The 19,620-nt window shown below is 40.1% G+C and overlaps 2 protein-coding genes across 7 annotated transcripts in view; one reads left to right on the top strand and one right to left on the bottom strand.

Moving 5' to 3' along the window:
* Positions 1 to 6,574, bottom strand: part of LOC105016628 (zinc finger protein 821) — a 28,448-nt gene extending 21,874 nt beyond the window's left edge. Inside the window, exon 1 of one of the 4 annotated variants that reach the window (XM_020053774.2) lies at positions 6,550 to 6,574. The gene's annotated coding sequence lies outside the window, so the exon portion shown is untranslated. The other 3 variants (XM_020053769.2, XM_020053765.2, XM_020053767.2) reach the window with 3 other exon arrangements.
* The window catches only part of ap1g1 (adaptor related protein complex 1 subunit gamma 1), a 29,691-nt gene continuing 15,902 nt past the window's right edge, over positions 5,832 to 19,620 (top strand). For 2 of the 3 annotated variants that reach the window (XM_010880611.3, XM_010880600.3), the window contains exons 1-5: positions 5,832 to 5,916; positions 15,252 to 15,455; positions 17,176 to 17,300; positions 18,196 to 18,337; positions 19,033 to 19,129. In XM_010880611.3, the coding sequence (XP_010878913.1) occupies positions 15,255 to 15,455; positions 17,176 to 17,300; positions 18,196 to 18,337; positions 19,033 to 19,129 (565 nt within the window). In that variant the 5' untranslated portion in view covers positions 5,832 to 5,916; positions 15,252 to 15,254. Of the gene's footprint in view, positions 5,917 to 6,084; positions 6,171 to 15,251; positions 15,456 to 17,175; positions 17,301 to 18,195; positions 18,338 to 19,032; positions 19,130 to 19,620 lie in introns of those variants that run through there. The other variant, XM_020053753.3, reaches the window with a different exon arrangement.

The following is a 19,620-nucleotide window of genomic DNA, read 5'->3' as shown; positions in this document are numbered from 1 at the left end:
TTGCCCAGCGACAGCCCCGAAACCTGAAGGATCTGGAGAAGGTTTGTATGGAGGAGTGGGCCAAAATCCCTGCTGCAGTGTGTGCAAACCTGGTTAAGAACTAAAGGAAACATATGATCTCTGTAATTGCAAACAAAGGTTTCTGAACCAAATATTGAATTCTGCTTTTCTGATGTATCAAATACTTATGTCATGCAATAAAATGCAAATTAATTACTTAAAAATCATACAATGTGATTTTCTGGATTTTTGTTTTAGATTCCATCACTCAGTTGAAGAGTACCTATGATAAAAATTACAGACATCTAACATGCTTTGTAAGTGGAAAAACCTGCAAAATCGGCAGGTTATCAAATACTTTTTCTCCCCACTGTATATATTTCAATGAAGCATGGAGAAACCCCAAAATTAGCTAATTTGGAAGCATGCATTTCAGATATTAGGAAGTGGATGACAGAGAACTTCTTGCTCTTAAACTCAAGAAAAACAGAAATGCTAATTTTGGCACCCAAGAAACAAAGAGCATTGTTAGCAGATCCCATTATGAACCTCAACGGCTGTATGGTCGTATCCCAAAAAACTGTAAGAAACCCTGACCTCTCCTTTGATGAACATTATTTTCATCTTTGAAACATTGCAAAAATCAGAAACTTTCTATCAAAAACTGATGCAGAAAAACTAATCCATGCTTTTGTTACTTCTAGACTAGATTACTGCAATGCTCTTCTTTCCAGTTACCCTGACAAATCAATAAATAAACTTCAATTAGTGCTGCACATGGCTGCTAGAATCCTAACTAGAACAAAAAAATCTGAACACATTACTCCTGTCCTAGCATCCTTACACTGGCTGCCTGTTAGGGTTAGGGCTGATTTAAAGGTTTTACTCTTAACCTATAAATCAATACATGGACTTGCTCCTACTTACTTTGCTGAATTGATCCAGCAATACATGCCTACATGTAACCTGCGATCGCAAGATGCTGGCCTTTTAATTGTACCTAGAATTTCTAAACAAACAGCCGGAGGCATAGCCTTTTCTCATAGAGCTCCACTACTGTGGAATGATCTGCCAATTAAGGTTAGAAATGCTTTCAAGTGTCTACTAAAAACTAATCTCTACAGCACGGTTATGATTAGATGTAGCCTGGCCCAAGGGGCGTGAAGGTGGCCAGAAGGCTTGATTCTGTCCACCCTTGCTGTCTTGCCAGTTGGGCTCTCGTCGCCACTGGGATGCCCTCCCTCCAATGCCTTTCGGGGGAAGAGTCACTGGCTTGTTGTTGTCTCTCTGTTACGCAATTGTGCAATACTCTGCTGGCAATACTCGGCCCTCATTCCGGGTGGTTGCGGTTGGTGGGTGTCCCTTTGGTGGATGCCTGGCAATGTGGGTGGATTGATTTCCTGCCAGTTGGGCCCTGTCCGGGGCCTCCCCCGGGTAGGGCCACAGTGTCGCCGGACCCTCCCGTCTCAGTTCCAAGGTCTTCCGCTGATATACTATTGTGCTTGGGGACTGAGTCAGTTCTCCTTCTCCACTATAAATCGTTGTTGACATGAGGAATGCATTTTCGGAATTTTCCCAGTCTCCTCCCGTTTTAAAGTTTAGGAGGTCCTGGTCCACAACTGTGGAGTAACTGGTTTGGGGGGCCCGTTGCTGTCCCCGTCCTTGTCCATCTGGTCATACTTCTGACCTAGTCTAAATTTAAATAGACTCTGGATGTAGCCCACATGCATTTTTAATATCTTAATATCTCACCCAGCACAGCCAGAAGAGGACTGGTCACCCCTCTGAGCCTAGGTCCTCTCTAGGTTTCTTCCTCAATTTCGGCCTTCTTAGGGAGTTTTTCCTAGCCACTGAAATTCAACACTACTGTGGTTTGCTCCTTTGGGTGTAAGGCCGGGTGTTTCTGTAAAAGCACTTTGTGACAACTGCTGTTGTAAAAAGGGCTTTATAAATACATTTGATTGATTATAGGCCCACACACAAATTAGCTGAAGACAGTGTGTTCTGGAAAATTATGTATAGCTTTTAAATGCCCACGGACACATTCCCCCTCTTGACATGGACATTTTAAATTAGGGATGTCATTATAATAGGAGTGTATTTAGGCTCTTAATTGTTGTGGACACAATTTCATTTAAAGAACATAATAAATGCAATTTTTTATTCACACTAGAAACAACAAACTCTTGCTGCACTGTGAGGTGAAATACATAGGCATGCAGCGCTTTAGCCAGACCACTGACCTTGAAGGCATATAAACTCACCAGGTAACTAACAGACAAATTCTGTTGCTAGTTACAGTAGAATTTTTCAGTGGCACTTCAAGATGTTTTTGGTTTTTCCCCAACAATGTATTTTCTGATTATGGAGCTGGAAGGACTTCTGCTGCATTTAATTTAACATGGCGCCCTCTGTACATATAATTTGAAAACTGCTGTTGGCTATGCCGATAATAGGGGGTTCTATGCTAGTTATCAATATTGATGCCATAGTTGTATCTCAAGTTATATTGAGAAACAATGTGATTTGTCTTTATTCAGATGAGTTTGTTGAAATATTTTAAACCATTGCAGCAAAAGAGGAAGGGGGAGCAGGGTCAAGAGTGTCCGGTGGCTTTTGCTAAACTGATGACAGTAAAAATTTATAGTAGCATCTTTAAAAGTCTCTGTTTTGTTTTTTATAAGAAGTGTATGAATTACTGTACTAGGCACAGCATGAAAATTTTCAAGAGGAAACACTGTTCCTAACATCACAGCTTACTCCACCTCAATACATAGTGAGCCAGATGCTGTCTTTAAACCTCAGAAGCCGCGGGGAGTATCGGTCAAACAAATGTTCCATGTTACTTCAGAATTACCACTATACACTATTTGATATCTGATGCTAATCTGGTAACAAGTCTCTGTTCCAACCAGCTGGCAGGTGTTTTCTACAGACCTCTTCAACCGTTCCTAAGCTGCTTGCTTAGAGGAGACCACCATCGTCCCACAGCCCACTAAACCAAGGTAACATGTCCAAATGACTACTGTCTGCTTTGAGAGGCTTGTCATGGCCCACATCACAAGGCAAATTGCCAGGATTACAACCCACTACAATTTGGGATTAGAACTAATCACAAGTATTTCTTCTAAAGCAACAAGCTGAAAGAAGGGCTTAATGTTTTTTTAAAGGGCTTTTATCTCAAAGTCAATCAAACTGCTCTGATCCAAAATCCCCAACCTATGCATAAATGTAGTAACATGTCGCCAATAATGTTAGCATTTGTATGGAGTGTTGTGTAAATTAAGGCTTTCTGGTAATTTCACAATGATGTTAAGCTGTTAATTACGACATTGTTTACATACTGAGACCATGTGTGTAACACTTATTCAATACAGAATGTATTGGCTACAATGGCAATATTGCAACAACAAATTGCATGCTGATTGATAACATGCATAAAAAGAATGTTTATGGCACTGGTTTTAGTCGCACTTTCTTACCTAGCCAAATAGCACTAGGAGGTAACGCCATCTCATAACGCATGCAAGATGTGACATGGATGAAAGATCTGCGCAGGCTTTTTGAAAATCTGCAAAACCAATTATATAAGCCAACCAACATACTTTCAAAACTAGCAGTAATGCTTTGTTGAAAATCAATTTTATGCGGATCCCAGTCCAGCATAGTTACACACAAATACAGCACTGCAAATGAGCGGGCATGTTCATTCTATGCTGACAGCTTTAGCACTTTATTGGTGGAAGCATAGAACACTGGGTAAGGACACCACACTGCAATTACATATTGGAATTTTTGGATGGATAGACCTCAGGCTGTGAGGATTGGCAACACCTCTTCACTGACCCTTAACACAGAGGCTCTCCAGGGGGGTGTCCTCAACACTCTACCTAACTCCCTGTTCATCCACAACCGCATGGCTCTGGACAACACCAAATCCATCACCAGGTGTCAACATTGTAGACCAGATGAACAACAAAGATGAGTCTGCCTAAAAAGCAGTGGTCAGCAGACTGGCATTGTGGTGCCAGGACAACATCTCCCTCAACATCAGTGAAACAAAGATAATTGAAGACGTTAGGAAGCAAAGGAGGATACACTGCCTGATTCACAACAATGGAGCAACAGCAGAAAACGTCAGAAGTTTTACATTTCTCCATGTTGACAAGGCAGAGGAACGGGATGTTAATCTGCTTAAATCTGAGGCTTCTGTGATTACAGAAGACAAACATCTCAATTTCAGCATTCTGCATGACAATTGGTCACAGGGGATTCACAGAGCCCTGGGTTTAAATCAAATTTAACAGAAACTAATAAAAGTGTGATAACAATATGACTATAAACACTACACATGAGATGCAGAGGATATGTAAGTATTACTGATTATTTTAATACCTAGAAGGTTCCTTTCTAGAGATGCAGAGGTAGATTAGACTAACTATGAAAGAATGTCCCTGGTGGAGAAAGTGAGCCTACAAGGGGGGGAGGGGGGTAGTCAAAATAGCCAAAGAAGTTGGTATTGGCCCAATAGGTTATTGAGATAACGTTATTTGAATAATACATTAAAAGCTATAAAAGGCAAAAGCTCTATACCACATGACACAAAAAGTACCTCTTTACAAAGTGAATATCATGTCACTGTAATAAAAATAAATATACTTTAACCTGCGACATTGCCCCTGTCAAGCTAACACACAAATCCAAATGATATGAAGTTATTTTGATTGGTTGCTAGGTTAGTTATTACACAACTGGTACCAGCAGCGGACAAAATATAAAGATATAGTAACAAACCCAGCAGTAGGTAGCACCATGTTTCATTATCTGGTTTGTGCATGGGATACTTCTCTGGAATAGGGGAATAGTGCCTCCACGTATAGCTTCTGCCAAAATGTCTAGACAAAAAGTAGTGCGCATGTTGGTCCGAAAACTGATGATATATTTTCAATTAAGTATCTGACAAAGAAAGGATGGGTTACTAATCTACCAAATTCGCCAGGCATTTCATCTTATTTTTCCATTTTGTCTAACGCCGTCATGAAAGAGACCAATAGAAATAAGTCAATGGCTTTTGATTAATCCACCATGATTTTAATCAATCATTCTTTTGTATGTGTACATGTAAGCTGACAAGTATTCGGCAGCGGCATTATTGGCCAAGTACACTAGATGGAGCCCACAAACCTCACAACATTACCGCAATGTCCATCCGTGGTCCTCTGAAAGCTAGCTACGTTTTTACGTTACCAAATGTCATAACACTACATGCTGACGTCATCACTGACTGCCACGAGGTGAGGTGTGCGGGCCGCAGCACGACGTTAATCGAGAAATGATTACTCATCCGCACAGTTCTACCATAACCAAATAAAATAATTACTATATGTATATTGAAGTAACGGTTTCTAATAGTCATGTAACTAAATCAGCATGATGTTTTAATACTATAAGTGTGCATACATATCACATGTACCAGGTGCAGCTAGTTAGCTACCTAGAAAGTGAGGCAAATTGTAGCTAGCTGTGTTAGCTAACGTTAGCTAGAATTGATTACTGTATTTACCTAGCTAGCTTCATGTAGCATGATTTTGCAGTGGTAAAACAAACAGTTTCGTATACATCACATGCTTACATACATACCAGCAATCCATGTTACTCACTCAAATATAAAATAGCAGTGGCGAAGCTGGTGGAATTGCTAATTGAGAGTTCTGCAAAGAATGTGCACCCTCGCCTATATGAGGTCTTCGTTCCTTTCTCATTCCACAAACCTTGAAGTTATGTTTTTTTTCGGTGTAACCTTCCGCCTGCGGTAGAAGTGCTGAGGCTAGGAGAGCCACCATTTTGAACGTCTGGTCTGTTCCTCCCTCCGTCGCAAATAGAAAAGATTCCATCTATTTTCTGGTATCATATCTAGTGAGTATACATTTATACAAATGTGTCAGCTGAGCAGATATTATAGTTCGCATAATAGCGGAAAACAGTACGAGTTTGCCTTTAACAATGGTGACAGTAGCTTAAAATGCAGGTTGGCGCTGCATAGGAAGTGAGGCTATACTAGCAAGCAGTTGTTAGCGTACGGTAACGTTACACCGGGGATGTCTGTCAGATAAGTTGTTAGCCTGGCGTTTGCTAGATGCTGACATTATGCTAACCTCATAATGTAACGGGTAATCATTAACCTTAAATATATTTATAGATGTTAACTTACATTATGAATATGTTTTAACAAATGTATGTCAATATTGCGTATTGTTATTGTTCCGTAAATTACATGAATGTGAGGAACGATAACGCTTGACACTTAACTAGCTAGCCAGGTAGTTAGCTAACGTTCGCTAACTAATCCTGCTAACGTTAGCTTAACTTGCTGGTTAAGTGCGTTGGCTTGTTCAGGGCCTCTCAAGTTTGCGTACCTCGCTAACGTATGCTAAGTTCGGTCCGAAATGAGGAGGCTGTATATTTGTGGCAAATTCGCTCGGCCTGAAATGGCCTCTGCTCTGACGTTATATATTGCTTGCTTTTGCTACCGCATTAGTGATAACTTACATAGCTAGCAAGCTTGTTACGTGACTGTGCATAATACACAATTGATGGTGAAATGTTCACAGTTGCTTTCCAGAGAAGTCTGGCTATAGTATGGTAGTTCAATTTCCTTTGACTTCTGATCTAATTAGTTATGTCGTGATATGTTAATGTTGCCCAGCCTACGCTTAGCCAGCTATTACTGTGACTAGCTAGCTAGGTATCCATTTATAAGGTGGTGTACTGTCAGTGCCTAACGTTAGCTAACTGGCAATACCAGGCATAGTGCTGTAGTGTTGAACCTTATGCTCGCCGTTTAAATCAGAAATGTTGTAATCTAAATTCAAGTGGGACATTGATGCACAGGTTCGCTAGATAGTTCTTTCTAGTTAATTGCAGAAGAAGCCAAGGTTGTTGCTATTGAACGTCAGTTAGCTAGCTAGCAATAAGCAGCTGGCTAGTTGCTATACATCCAGGATATGTGGAGAAGTTGAATTGTTGGAAGTTCATATGCTTGACGAAGTTGTTTCCACACCTTAAAAGTGTAGAGTGCATTCTCCAATGTGTCAAGCAGTATCCTCCCATACTATTTAAGTTGTGCCAAACCCCAGCCCCCCCCCCCCCACAATGAAAATGTTTATTAATTTGTTCCACATTCAGCAATTACGTGCCTTTACTGCCATCATTGGGTTGTTCATTTCAACTTATGTTAATGACAGTGTAGACGTTTTAGTATGATAATTGACTCCTAAGGAATTTTGATGTTAACAATTTCTTGGCTTTCTTTTAAAAGGATGCCTTACTGACTTCTTTAGCCTTGGTTTCAATCGTGTGTGTGTGTGTGTGTGTGTGTGAACAAGTTTGGGGTTTTAGAGGTGTGCTTTCTTGTTTTTGCACATGGGAAGAATTTGAACATATACTTTGCCCAAACTGTACACTTTGGATTCCTTAATGCAGTCCAAGTCAGTTTTGACTAAAACATTTTTTAAATCTAATTTATGCTACATGGACTGTTTTCACAATTGCGTTACTCTAGACTGCCACTCCTTTTGCTGTATTCTTGTCAGTTGGTTCTGATTCGTCTTCTCTTTGTGTCTTAGAAATTCATATGCTTGCCTTTTCTTTCCAGGTCACTCTGCATTTTGGCATTATATTAGTCTAAGTGCACTTTGGTATCTGTACATTCAACTTTTACAATGAAAGCTTTCTGTCCACAGTCATGGGCAATCCCTTGTAGGCCAATGTGTTATGTAAATGTTCTGTAATGCTACTTGAGGAATTGTTTTTATGTTGGAATGGAGGTAGCAGCCTGCTGCAACACTTTACCAATTAAAATGCCTTTCGCTGAGTGCTTGGCTGAGCATTGACAGCAAAATGAGTGTCAAAGAGAACAATTAGGCTGGGAAATTGTGTAGGATGAAGAGGTCCAGTGGTGGTTATAAATGGTTTCTGTTGCTTAATGAACTCCTACACAACATTGTGCATTGTCAGAAATTAGGAAATCAGCTTTGTCCCCAACTGGATAGGTATAGGTATTCTGTAGAGTAGGGGTTCTCAGTTGGAAAGAGCCTCAATGATGGTGCCTATTCTTTCTGGACATTGGTCATTTTCTGGCTTATTTACATAACTTGGCAGACACTGATGTCCAGAGCAACTTATAGTAGATACTTGCTTTAACCTTTGTGTTTTAAGTGCCATGCTCTTCACCAAATGAACAACAAAGGCCCCCTACTAAGGCTTGGCGATGGGGCAACATAATCATCTATCAATGAATTTTGACATCCATTGCTAAAGGGGATGACGACACTGTCAAAAACAATGTTTTACTATATTTGAACTCACACTGCCAGTCTGCTAGCGCACAAGCAAGTGTAACAGTTTTCTCCACTGTCCCATTTCGTGTTCCACCATCCAGTCAACTGGCCTAATGGAATTCCATTTTAGAAAGTATTTTTTTGCTAACTAAGATAGTGAGAGAGAACTGCTAAACAATTGCTAGATAGACTTATCAAATCACGGCAAGCTACTGTTGGAATTCTCTACTTAGTAAACAAAACCTGAAACTTACCCAATGCTTTATTTTAATTTTCAGGAAGTATTACGTTTGCAAGTTAAACTTTAATAGGTTATTTGTAAACATGCAATCAGCAATATTGTTCAAGGTGTTATTAACATCCTTGAATTGCGCTAGGTGCTTACAATTCCGCCTCCTGTATTTGCAAGTCATAGGGTTGTCTCACAAACAACTTTATAAGAGAGAAAAAATAATATTGCCTTTATAAGGGCAACAATTATCATACATATTAATGCTATTTATGTAGTCTTGATAATGCTTGATGATACAAAACTATTCTGCTCTTCTTATTTCCAACGTTTGAGAACAGAATTTATGTATAGACCCCAAGAATACAATGCCCTTTCTAAGCCATTTTAAACTGCAAGACTTGACTAAGGAATTCATACTCCTATTTTATTTAATATTGTTTTGTGTGTGGGCTATATCATTTTAAAAATGTAAAGACCTTTATACAGTTTGCAGCTTTTTTTAACAAGTTAACGAATGTGTTTTAATACATTGCGTTATTCCCATAAATGTACCTGTCTGTGTGATAAAGAAATATGATTACATCATAAAAACACCATCTTTCAACAGGTGGTTTGGACAATGTGTAAATCCAGACATTGCCCAGCCCTACTCCACCAACTAAGCTAAACAATTTCCCTTCTCTCTACCATCTGAGCAACATGAAACCCTCACTCTCCACCAACTGAGTTCATTTCTCATGTGTTGAGAGGTTGTCTTGTCTTGCCCCGGTTGCTAGGATCGGCAGGCCTGTGTATCTTTAACGGTCTCAGGAGAGCAATAGGCAAATCCATTCCCTCCCAGCTGATGTTAGATATGGTCCGTTATGTGGATATGGGGTTGTAGAGGTCAGTATGTCACTATCGAGTTTTTGTTTATGCACATTTTGTTCCAAAAGCTGTTTTTATTCATCTGATTTAACTAGGCCTTCATTAGTACATGGAGGAGAATATTCAAATCCAACTGGAACAGGAGTAAAATCAGGGAGGTATGCAATGTTTTTGCTATGTGCATGTAGTCACACTAATTGGAGAAGTGGAAGGAGGGGTGCAACGGTTCTCCTGACTATTCACTTGAGGAAATGGCATTCAAGCTAGATTATGCTAACTGTTGCTAGGATCGACATTAAACTGACAACAAGGTAATAAGCAAGATAAGGTACTAGGCTAGCTGTTGGCATGTCTTGCTAGGTTGTTTTGTTAGGTTGTTCATTAAGTGTAATGTATACATTGCAGCCCTAATTAAGAGCAGCAGAACTAATCCATGAACTAAACCATAACATCTGTTAGCAAACAAATGTTGGCACTGTCCCAGGAAGAAAAAAAAAGAATCTCCGATTTTGTTGGTGACATCAATATTCATTGTTAATTTTGTGATGTGGTAGTATGTCCCAATGCTTATTTTATACTTAACTGTCACTGGCACAATATGTACCTGCAGTAAAAGTAGGTGAGTGAATGTATGTGACTCCAGATGAGGACATGCATAAAGCAGCAGTTAACCACTCATTTTAGTTGTGCATTTTCAGTAATCCAATTGCTAAATTACATCATTATCTTTTAAAACAACATATAAACATATTTTAGTTTTTGTAACAGTTGTTCTCTTTGGTTCCATGTTTACCAGCTGAATGTGTTTACTGCACTTCTCCATTACATGAATTCTACAGTCCTTATCAGAATTGTATCTTCATGTAGCTACCACCTCCATGTCAAGAAGCCCTTACTGAGGGTGAACCACAAGATTTTACCAAGCATTCCCCAAACATACATTATCAAGACAGAGACTGTTGCATGACAAGGATCAGGGCAGGGAAATTACTTTATGGTTCACCAGCCACAGTGCCTCTTTATACCAGATATATATATTCCACTTGTTTTGCAGTGCGCTGATTGATTTTGAGCCAGTGTTCTTGCCACTCAACCAAGTGGTGCGCTCATGATATAGGCCTATGTGGTTGAATGTCCAATCAGTGAGAGTCAGGGAGAATCTGGACGGATTAATTGGAGTTGATTCGTTTTTTAGGATTAACACGTTTAGGTGTTTCTTTTCTGAACCAATCTTTTTGGCCACAGTGGTGTGTCGTTTAGGCAAATCTATGTGCCAAAGCAAAAAGTTACCCACATTTGGCAGGTAGCTGGTGTTAATTTTCTACCCTGACAACAATGGCCATCTCAGTCTCCCAACTTGTATGCAGTTGAAAGCCTATGGTCTGATTTGAAGAGGGCAGTCCACAAACGCCAACCTGAGGCATTTAAGGATCTTGAAATGTGCTTTTAATGGAGGATTGGTTTAGAATTACACTTTTCACAAAAATATCCTATTACTCATTGAAATGTTTTCTTTGGGATTAATAAGTGTGTTAATAAGTATGGCTCACCTTTATGTTTGAGCCCAAAATATGCCTTGTTTCTTTTTATTGCATTCCCTTTTGGTCAGTTTCATGAAAGGTTCCAGAACGTCTTTGAGTTGAATGTGTTTTGCTGCATTTAAGGCTTTTTCACACTTCATTGTTCCTAGTCCCAGGCCAAAACTAACCCTGGACAGGATTGGCATGGTTTCACACAAGGGATTGTTAACCCTAGGATTTACACCTGTATGTAAAAGGATTTGACTCTAGAATGTAAAATGGTCAAGCCACAAATTTTACTTTCTCTGCTATTTGAATATCATATGTACATCACTTACACGCGATCCATCTTACGCTCCCATGATTTAATTAACTTCAATTAACTTTCTTTCATTGGTTGATCAAGATTTGGCTTCAGCATTTGCTTTGACAGCTTCATTACAACTACGCAAAGAAAGGTAACTTTTTTTGAAATGTGAAAGGGAAAAATGACAACATTATAATATTGAACCTGAAGTGGAGAATGTGAGCAGTTCAACCTTGCCGTTTGACATATTTCTTAGATTTACTTCAAAACTCTAGCTGCAGTAGCTGCTTCACGTTGATAAAGCCAGGATACTGGTGAATGATGAAATATCACAAATTCAATAATATTGAAGGCAATGCAATTTTCAGTAGAGATACATCAAGTATGAAAGGACCTGAAATTGTTTATTTTATGTAATTTAAATGTAGGTGTAATGTTTTTTTTTCAGGCCATACCTGTTCATTACATGTATATTCCCAAACAAGACTAAAATGTATTATTATTAACATGTAGTACCAAAAATGTGAATGCATCTAATGGCCAAACAGGAACAAAAATCAGTGAAGCTTGTGTCTTACCAGATAATCAGATTACTCAAACTCGGTAACGTAATCAAAAAGTTACATTACTGATAACAAATGTGTGTTTTTGTTCTTTTACTGAAGAAATCCTACATAGTGCAGCTTTGAGTACTTGTTATCGGTACTCTGTTTTGGCTAGTACAAAAATATAAGTACTTGTTCTCTGTTTGAAAAAAATTGTCTGCATCCCTAAAATTCCGTCGTGTCATTATTTGGGTATTATAGGTACTGCAACAATGTAGATGAAGAACAAATGTCATCAATCCTCGCTATGCATCAGAGGCTCGATTTTATGATGTGTCCACACTCATGGGCCGATTGGGGCCTTTGACTACTGGGTTTTGCTTGACTCTTGTAGTCAGGACTCTTCTAGCCATCTGCACATATACTTTATGATGGGCGCACATGTTGTGGTTTTTCAAGATTAATGTATTTAAATGGACTATTGTAAAATATGGCGTATCAGTACTTATTGCTGTTATTTCTATAATTCCTTGTACTCTCTGGGATCGACTGAGGTTGCTAAAACGTTGCACTTATGACCATCCTTTGTAGGAAATGTGATCTCCTCTGTGCTGTTCAGTCTCTACTTGAATGGGAATATAAATGAGTTAGTCTTGGTCCTCCTGCTCCTCTGGAATGTGCTCTGACTTGACCTCCCATTTCACTTTGATCACTCTGAATTACATTATCAGTGTATTGCTCATGCACCTTCTTTTTTTTTTTTTGCACCCTCCTGGTTATTTCCCTCTCCAGACAGTATGTTGTCGTTTTGTTATCCTTATGATGGGCATACACTAGACAATTATATACATTTAATTTGCCCAACCTTTTTTCTCCTTGCATCCATTCAATTTCATGCTCCTCGCATCCCCCCCCCCCCCCCCCTCCTAAAAACCTATTGTATTAGACCACCAGATGGGAGGGACAAAGGTGTCACACAAGGAGTATGACTTCAATAAAATGCTCTAGTCTTTGAGAACCAGAGACAAGAAAGTGAGGCTGTACTATGGCTTGGTTATTGGACATCCATTGACAATGTCCACCGTACCGACAACAGTGTCAAACAGTGTTTCACTATAGTTAAACTTGACTCATGCTTTTTTCCCATGTAATGTATTGGCTGTAAGAGAATATTGTACTGTAAACACAATCATTTTATAGTGGAAGACTAGATGGAAAAACTTCCATTTCATCCATGGTTTCAAAAGATGGTTACATCATTTATCAACAGAGTTTGAACAGAAGGAAGCTGCTGAATGTTTTTTGACAGAATGATTAAGTACAATGCAAGTATTAGAATTGGGGGGGGAAAGCCTTTTGTTGTCACAATGTAACGGGTGTTATTATTGGGCGGTTTGTTTTCTGGATCAGATTATATTTTCCCTAGTACTGAAAGTGCCTCTGCTCTGTCTATTTAGCAAGTGGATTAATTTCTTCTGTTACGTCTGCTCTGAGACTGCTAGATTTGGGAAATACCATTGTTCAGAATTTAATTGCTGCCGTCCCTCCTGCTATAGCTGTTTAATTATGTTTTGTGCACACTAACAGATAAAAGAGCATGTTCTTTAAGATGGGAAGTCATAAAGCAGCTTTCTCTGCATGCAGAAGCCAGCAGGAATAACTTTCCCTTTCTGTTCTTTGGGTAGTGATGGATACCCAGTTCTGGCTGGTGGGCTGTAACACGTACCGCTTTGCCAGGGCCTTGGCTGCAAAAAACAAAAGCATAACCTCCTCCAGACACCTGCAGTGCTGTCTGCAGGTGTCTGGCCCTTGACTTTGGTCTGCCTGATGTTGCCATCCCAGGATTTGTCTCACACACTGCAGTAGTTGGTCTGTGGTAGGGCTGTGACAAAACCATTACCGCAATATTCTTTAGGATCTTCTCTGCTTTTTTAAAATGTTTTCATATTCAGCAAAATGACGCCTTTGAAACGGTAAAACAAAATGTGTTGAGGTTTGCATTATAAGTGCGTTTAGAATGCATCAGAAGAACTTACTTTTTAGAATTTTTATATTACACTATAATTCAAATTGCTTAATTATATCTATGTAGCTGTGCAACTGTGTACCTTTTAGCATGTGATGCTACCTACAAAAGAAATACCCATTTGATTAACAATAATTGATATAATTCTACCTGGTGTGGAATTTTAGAATGAAATGTATTCTTTGTTATAAGTTAAATGTGTTTAGATAACAAACAAAACATCAGTCTGTATTTGTTCACTGGAAGTCATGTTCACAGGAAGTCACTTTACTATGCTGTGGAATTCTGGGTAGCCATGTCTATAACTTGGGTTGTAACTGGAAGTATGTCTGAGGTCGATAAACAGGTTAACATCAGACAACTTTGCTGCAACTCTTTTAACTAATGAAAGCTTTTCTTTCTCCCTTGATTTAAACCGGGTATGTTCTTGTTTAATCTCAATACAACCTGTTGTCCTTACTCCGGTAAGAGTAGCTACTTAGAGTAAAACATTTAATCAAGGTTTTTGGGAAAGTGTTTACCAGATGAAGGCTATGCTTAGTGGAAGGCTACACAACACAGGCATTCTTGTTGCAAAATATGATTTACTGATGTTCCTGTTTTATGATAAACATGAATGAATGCGTTCCTACTGAATTCTGTACATTTTAGAACATCATTTAATTCCTTGAGTCTGTCAAAGGGGTAAAGGTTTACTTTTGTAAATCACATTCTCGGTTTGAACCATTTCTCCTTATAGAATCTTCACATCCTTGGTCTGCCCTTATAGACTTCCCCATTCAATTTAAACTTACTACAAATATAAACACTACATCATTGTTTTATGGGTACATGGCTGCTATTTTTCCTTGCTGCATGTAAATTACATGAATGTAATCTCACCTCCTATGTATGCACTCCTGTTCAATATTTAAACACACTCCACTGGTTCGTGCTGTCCTTAAGCTACTGAGCAAGGAATGGAATTTCATCTGTCACATTTCCGCCTGCATTTGGATGTCATGTTACTCATCAGTTAGGTCTACTTGACCAAAAAGTCTATTGCAATAGCATGTTTGCAGTAGCTTGGAATGAATGTGCACACTGGCTTCCCTAATCATCTCTCATAGTGATTATAATAATGAGTTAGACCGAAGTGGAGGTCAGGTGATCCATCTTAGTCCCCCAGCTATGTGCTCACCCACATAATGCACTTTCGGGCACTAATGTCCACCATTATGATTCCTTTCCCCTGTTAATTTTACTCTTCATTGACATTTTTGAAAAATAAAGCGGTGATAGAAGCAGGCCTGTGTGATTATGAAACTATTTACGGGATGTGAGAATGGAATATGACTTCCTGGAGTGCCGTGGTTGGCAGCCAATGCCTTTCCCTTCACCAAGGTCACTTGCCAACATGTCTTTGTGTTTTCCAGAGGATGCCAGCGCCGATCCGACTGCGGGAGCTGATCCGGACCATCCGGACCGCTCGGACCCAGGCAGAAGAGCGTGAGATGATCCAGAAAGAGTGTGCTGCCATACGCTCATCTTTCAGAGAGGAAGACAACACTTACCGATGTAGAAATGTAGCTAAGCTACTCTATATGCACATGCTAGGCTACCCAGCACACTTTGGGCAGGTCAGTTTATTAAGGACTGAATATGTTATCTGTTAATGTATATCAGCATCTTAGAGCTGCTTTATGTAGGGGTTTTTTTTCCCAGTAAAAAAACGAAAGTTTTGTCCCCTATAAACATGTTGTTAGCTAATGTTCAGTGCCAGTGGAATGTCAATTCATAATTTATGGAACGTGCCACTACTTACCAGCAAATTTTATAAGCCAATCGCCTTCTCTGAGGCATGCCTTTTTCCTTGGCTTATTTTGTGAACACTCATTTTACCTGGATGATAAATATATACGTTGATCAGCCATAACATTATGACCACCTGCCTAATATTGTGTAGGTCCACCTTTTGCCGCCAAAACAGCCTTGACCCGTCAAGACATGGGCTCTTTTAGACCCCTGAAGTTGTGCTGTGGTATCTGGTACCAAGACGTTAGCAGGAGATCCTTTAAGTCCTGTAAGTTACGAGGTTGGGCCTCCATGGATCGGATGTGTTTGTTCAGCACATCCCACAGATGCTCGTTTGGATTGAGACCTGGGGAATTTGGAGGCCAAGTCAACACCTTGAACTCGTTGTTGTGTTCCTCAAACCATCCCTGAACCTTTTTGCTTTGTGGCAGGGCGCATTATCCTGCTAAAAGAGGCCAATGCCATCAGGGAATATTGTTGCCATGAAAGGGTGCACATGGTCTGCAACAATGCTTAGGTGGGTGGTATGTGTCAATGGAACATCCTCATGAATGATACACATGAATGGCAGGGCCCAAGGTTTCCCAGCAGAAAATTGCCCGAGGCATCATGCGTCGTGGTGCCATGTGTTCTCCAGGTAAGCGACCCACACCCAGCCATCCACGTGATGTAAAAGGAATCATGATTCATCACACCAGGCCACCTTCTTCCATTGCTCCGTGGTCCGGTTCTAATGCTCACATGCCCATTGTAGGCGCTTTCAGCAGTGGACGGGTCAGCATGTTCACCCTGACTGCTCTGTGGCTACGCAGCCCCATATGCAACAAACTGTGATGCACTGTGTGTTCTGACACCTTTCGATCAGTACCAGCATTTACTTTTTCAGCACTTTGAGCTACAGTAGCTCATCTGTTGGATCGGACCACATGGGCCAGCCTTCGCTCACCAAGTGCCTCAGTGAGTCTTGGCTGCCCATGAACCTGTTGCCAGTTCACAATTTTTTCTTGCTTGGACTACTTTTGATAGGTACTGACCACAAAAGACAGGGAACACTCCACAAGAGCTGCCGTTTTGGAGATGCTCTGACCCGATCGTCTAGCATAATTTGGCCCTTGTACGCCATAGGGAGCCAAGTTCGCTTACTTAAAGTATAATGGCAGCTAGAGACCAGGACGACCAACTGCCAATTCCTCCCTTGTCTAGTACAGCATATACTATGACAACTGCAAAGAAGTGAAAGAAGACTAGTTCTCTGTAGCTAGCAACCAGGGACCCTAAGCTAACGTTAGCAAGTTAGTGCTTTTTTGGGGGGGAAAAGGTATTCTATTTTCAATATTATTATTCATTCTCTATCAGGCATTGGTGCCAAAACACTTTCTGACCGGTGAGTAATTGCAAAATGCTGTAATTGTTTTTTTACTGAAAAAAAATCCTACCTAGCGCAGCTTTAAGTGTAATGTTTTTCCTAGCAGTGATTGATCGTGTCACTGAAGAGAGCTTTTTTTTTTTTTTTACGCTGAGTTTGTTTGTATTGGACATTTTTAGCTGGAGTGTCTGAAGTTGATTGCGTCCCAGAAGTTCACTGACAAGCGGATTGGGTACTTAGGAGCCATGCTGTTGTTGGACGAGAGGCAGGATGTCCATCTACTAATGACAAACTGCATCAAGAAGTAAGGCAGACCATAAGCTATAGGTCCAACATGGTACTACCTGACACGCAGCAGTTTGCATACTATCCTGACAGAGATAGTGGTTTGTTTATAGTCTAGAGCAGTGTTTCCCAATCCTGGTCCTCGGGCCCCAAAGGGGTGCACGTTTTAGTTTTTGCCCAAGCACTCACACCCCTGATTCAAATGTTACCCTACCACTTACACACATGATAGACATAATAAATCTATCATCAGGTCTTTCATTTGGATCAGTTGTGTGAGTGCTTGGGCAAAAACAAACGTTGCACCCCTTTGGGTCCCGAGGAATTGGGAAACCCTGGTCTAGAGGTTGACATAAAAGGTGTGCAGGAGGAGGAACTGTACCACACCGACACCATCCTGTCTTTCTTCATTTTAACACGTCTTTTTATCATATACCAAGTTTTTCTGTTCTCCATACTTCCATTTTAGTCCCCTTCTATCATATAAATCTTTTAACCTGTCTCTGTATTGCTTATACTTAATTTCACCATTCTGCATATTATACTTCCTGTTGCCATCCTCTGTGTAAAATATACTTCCTTTTACCATCCTCTTATCTTCATATACTTCCTTTTAGCAGAGGTATTCAACCCTCAGGGACTCCCTGACATTTCACCATTTTGTTGTATCCATGAACAGGCCCTCTTGATACTCTTATCAAGGCCTTCATGATTAGCTGACAAGTCTAATCAGGGGTGCTTGATCTGGAATTCATAATTCATGGGGTCCCTGAGGAGAAGTTTTACCATCCCTTGTCCATCTTATTCTTCTTTGTACCATCCTTTCTTATACTTCCTATCTAACCATCTCAACTCTTTTTCTTATTGTTCTTCTACATTTCCAATGCACTAATATGCCTTACCTCTTCCGATAGTGATCTAAATCACAGCACGCAGTACGTCCAGGGCCTGGCCTTGTGTACCCTGGGCTGCATGGGCTCATCAGAGATGTGTCGGGACCTGGCTGGGGAAGTGGAAAAACTTCTGAAAACATCCAACTCCTACCTGAGGAAAAAGGTACCATTTAGTAGCATCTTTTTCAGATATGATATGGATGAGATATAATGAATAAAAAGTGAATTTATGGGCATTAAGCTTTCAAAATACCTGGACAGTTTCACTTTATCCCTTCACCCAGTCAATACTCGATTCTGGGTCTGTTTTTTGGGGATAATACAATTTAAGTTAATTAGCTATTACAATAGCAGTAGAAGAGCTTGTGGAAGCTTATGGAAGGGGGCCTCACTGAACCAAAGCTTTAGCCAATATACTATGTACTACCTTATGTCAGCCAGCTAACCAATTATGAACCACGGTAAGGTAATGCATAGATTATTGCATGGGACTGGCACATTCTGTGCAGCTATCAATCAATTAATAATTCAATAACACAGTTTGAGTGGTGAACTCATTTTGAAACGGGCGGCAGACATACTAGAGGTTAAAGAATCTGAACAGGTATTGTAAAAAATCTGTCATTCTGTCCTTGAATGAGACCGTTAATCTGGTCTCTGAATAAGAACGTCTGCTAAATTACAAAAAAAAGACAAATGTCTGTGCCCTTGATCAAAACAGGCTGCCCACCTTTAACTCCACTTATGTGAAAATCTGAATATAAGTTTTTGTTTAGAATGTTGGTCATGTCATTAGTTGGAAGAGTTACCTCCTGTCACAGTTCAGCAGTTGGGATGAAATGTGAATGTCATCCCCAGGCGGCATTGTGTGCAGTTCACGTCATAAGGAAAGTCCCGGAGCTGATGGAGATGTTCCTCCCAGCTACAAAAAACCTGCTGAGCGAGAAGAACCATGGTAAGGAAGCAGAGCTCTGTGGGCTACTGTATCCTGCTGTCCAGAGAGCTTTGGTTGGGTCAGTCACAGATAAATTGGCTTGTGCCCTCTAAATTAACTTATTTCCCTGGTGAGCTTTAGGTGTGCTGTGTTCTGCAGGAGTGTCATTGAATACATACCTGCGCTGCCAAACTGTTGTCTTATGCCAGATCTTTATAAGATTGGCTAGGTTTTTGCTTTTTGTTTTATGAACACAGTGTTACAGTGGTCTGGCCCCCATGACATGATTACTTAGCACACAGCCATTGGTGGGGAAGCATAAGTGTGCAATTACTGTGTAGAGTCAGTATTAATGTTGCTACATACAGGTGTTAACAGATTGCCATGCCGTCAATGAAAATCAGCCTAAGGGGAAAAGAGCGCTTATCAAGTTTGCGTAAATACAAGCTGAACAATTAGCTGAACAAGTCAGCCAATAATTAAATTACCAATAAGTGCTAGGCCGTGAGGTT

The sequence above is a fragment of the Esox lucius genome, chromosome 2, assembly GCF_011004845.1.
Source record: "Esox lucius isolate fEsoLuc1 chromosome 2, fEsoLuc1.pri, whole genome shotgun sequence".
In the NCBI taxonomy this organism is placed as follows: Eukaryota; Metazoa; Chordata; class Actinopteri; order Esociformes; family Esocidae; genus Esox; species Esox lucius.
Note: the sequence above shows the minus strand (reverse complement) of the source record. Positions and strands in the feature narration are given on the sequence as shown.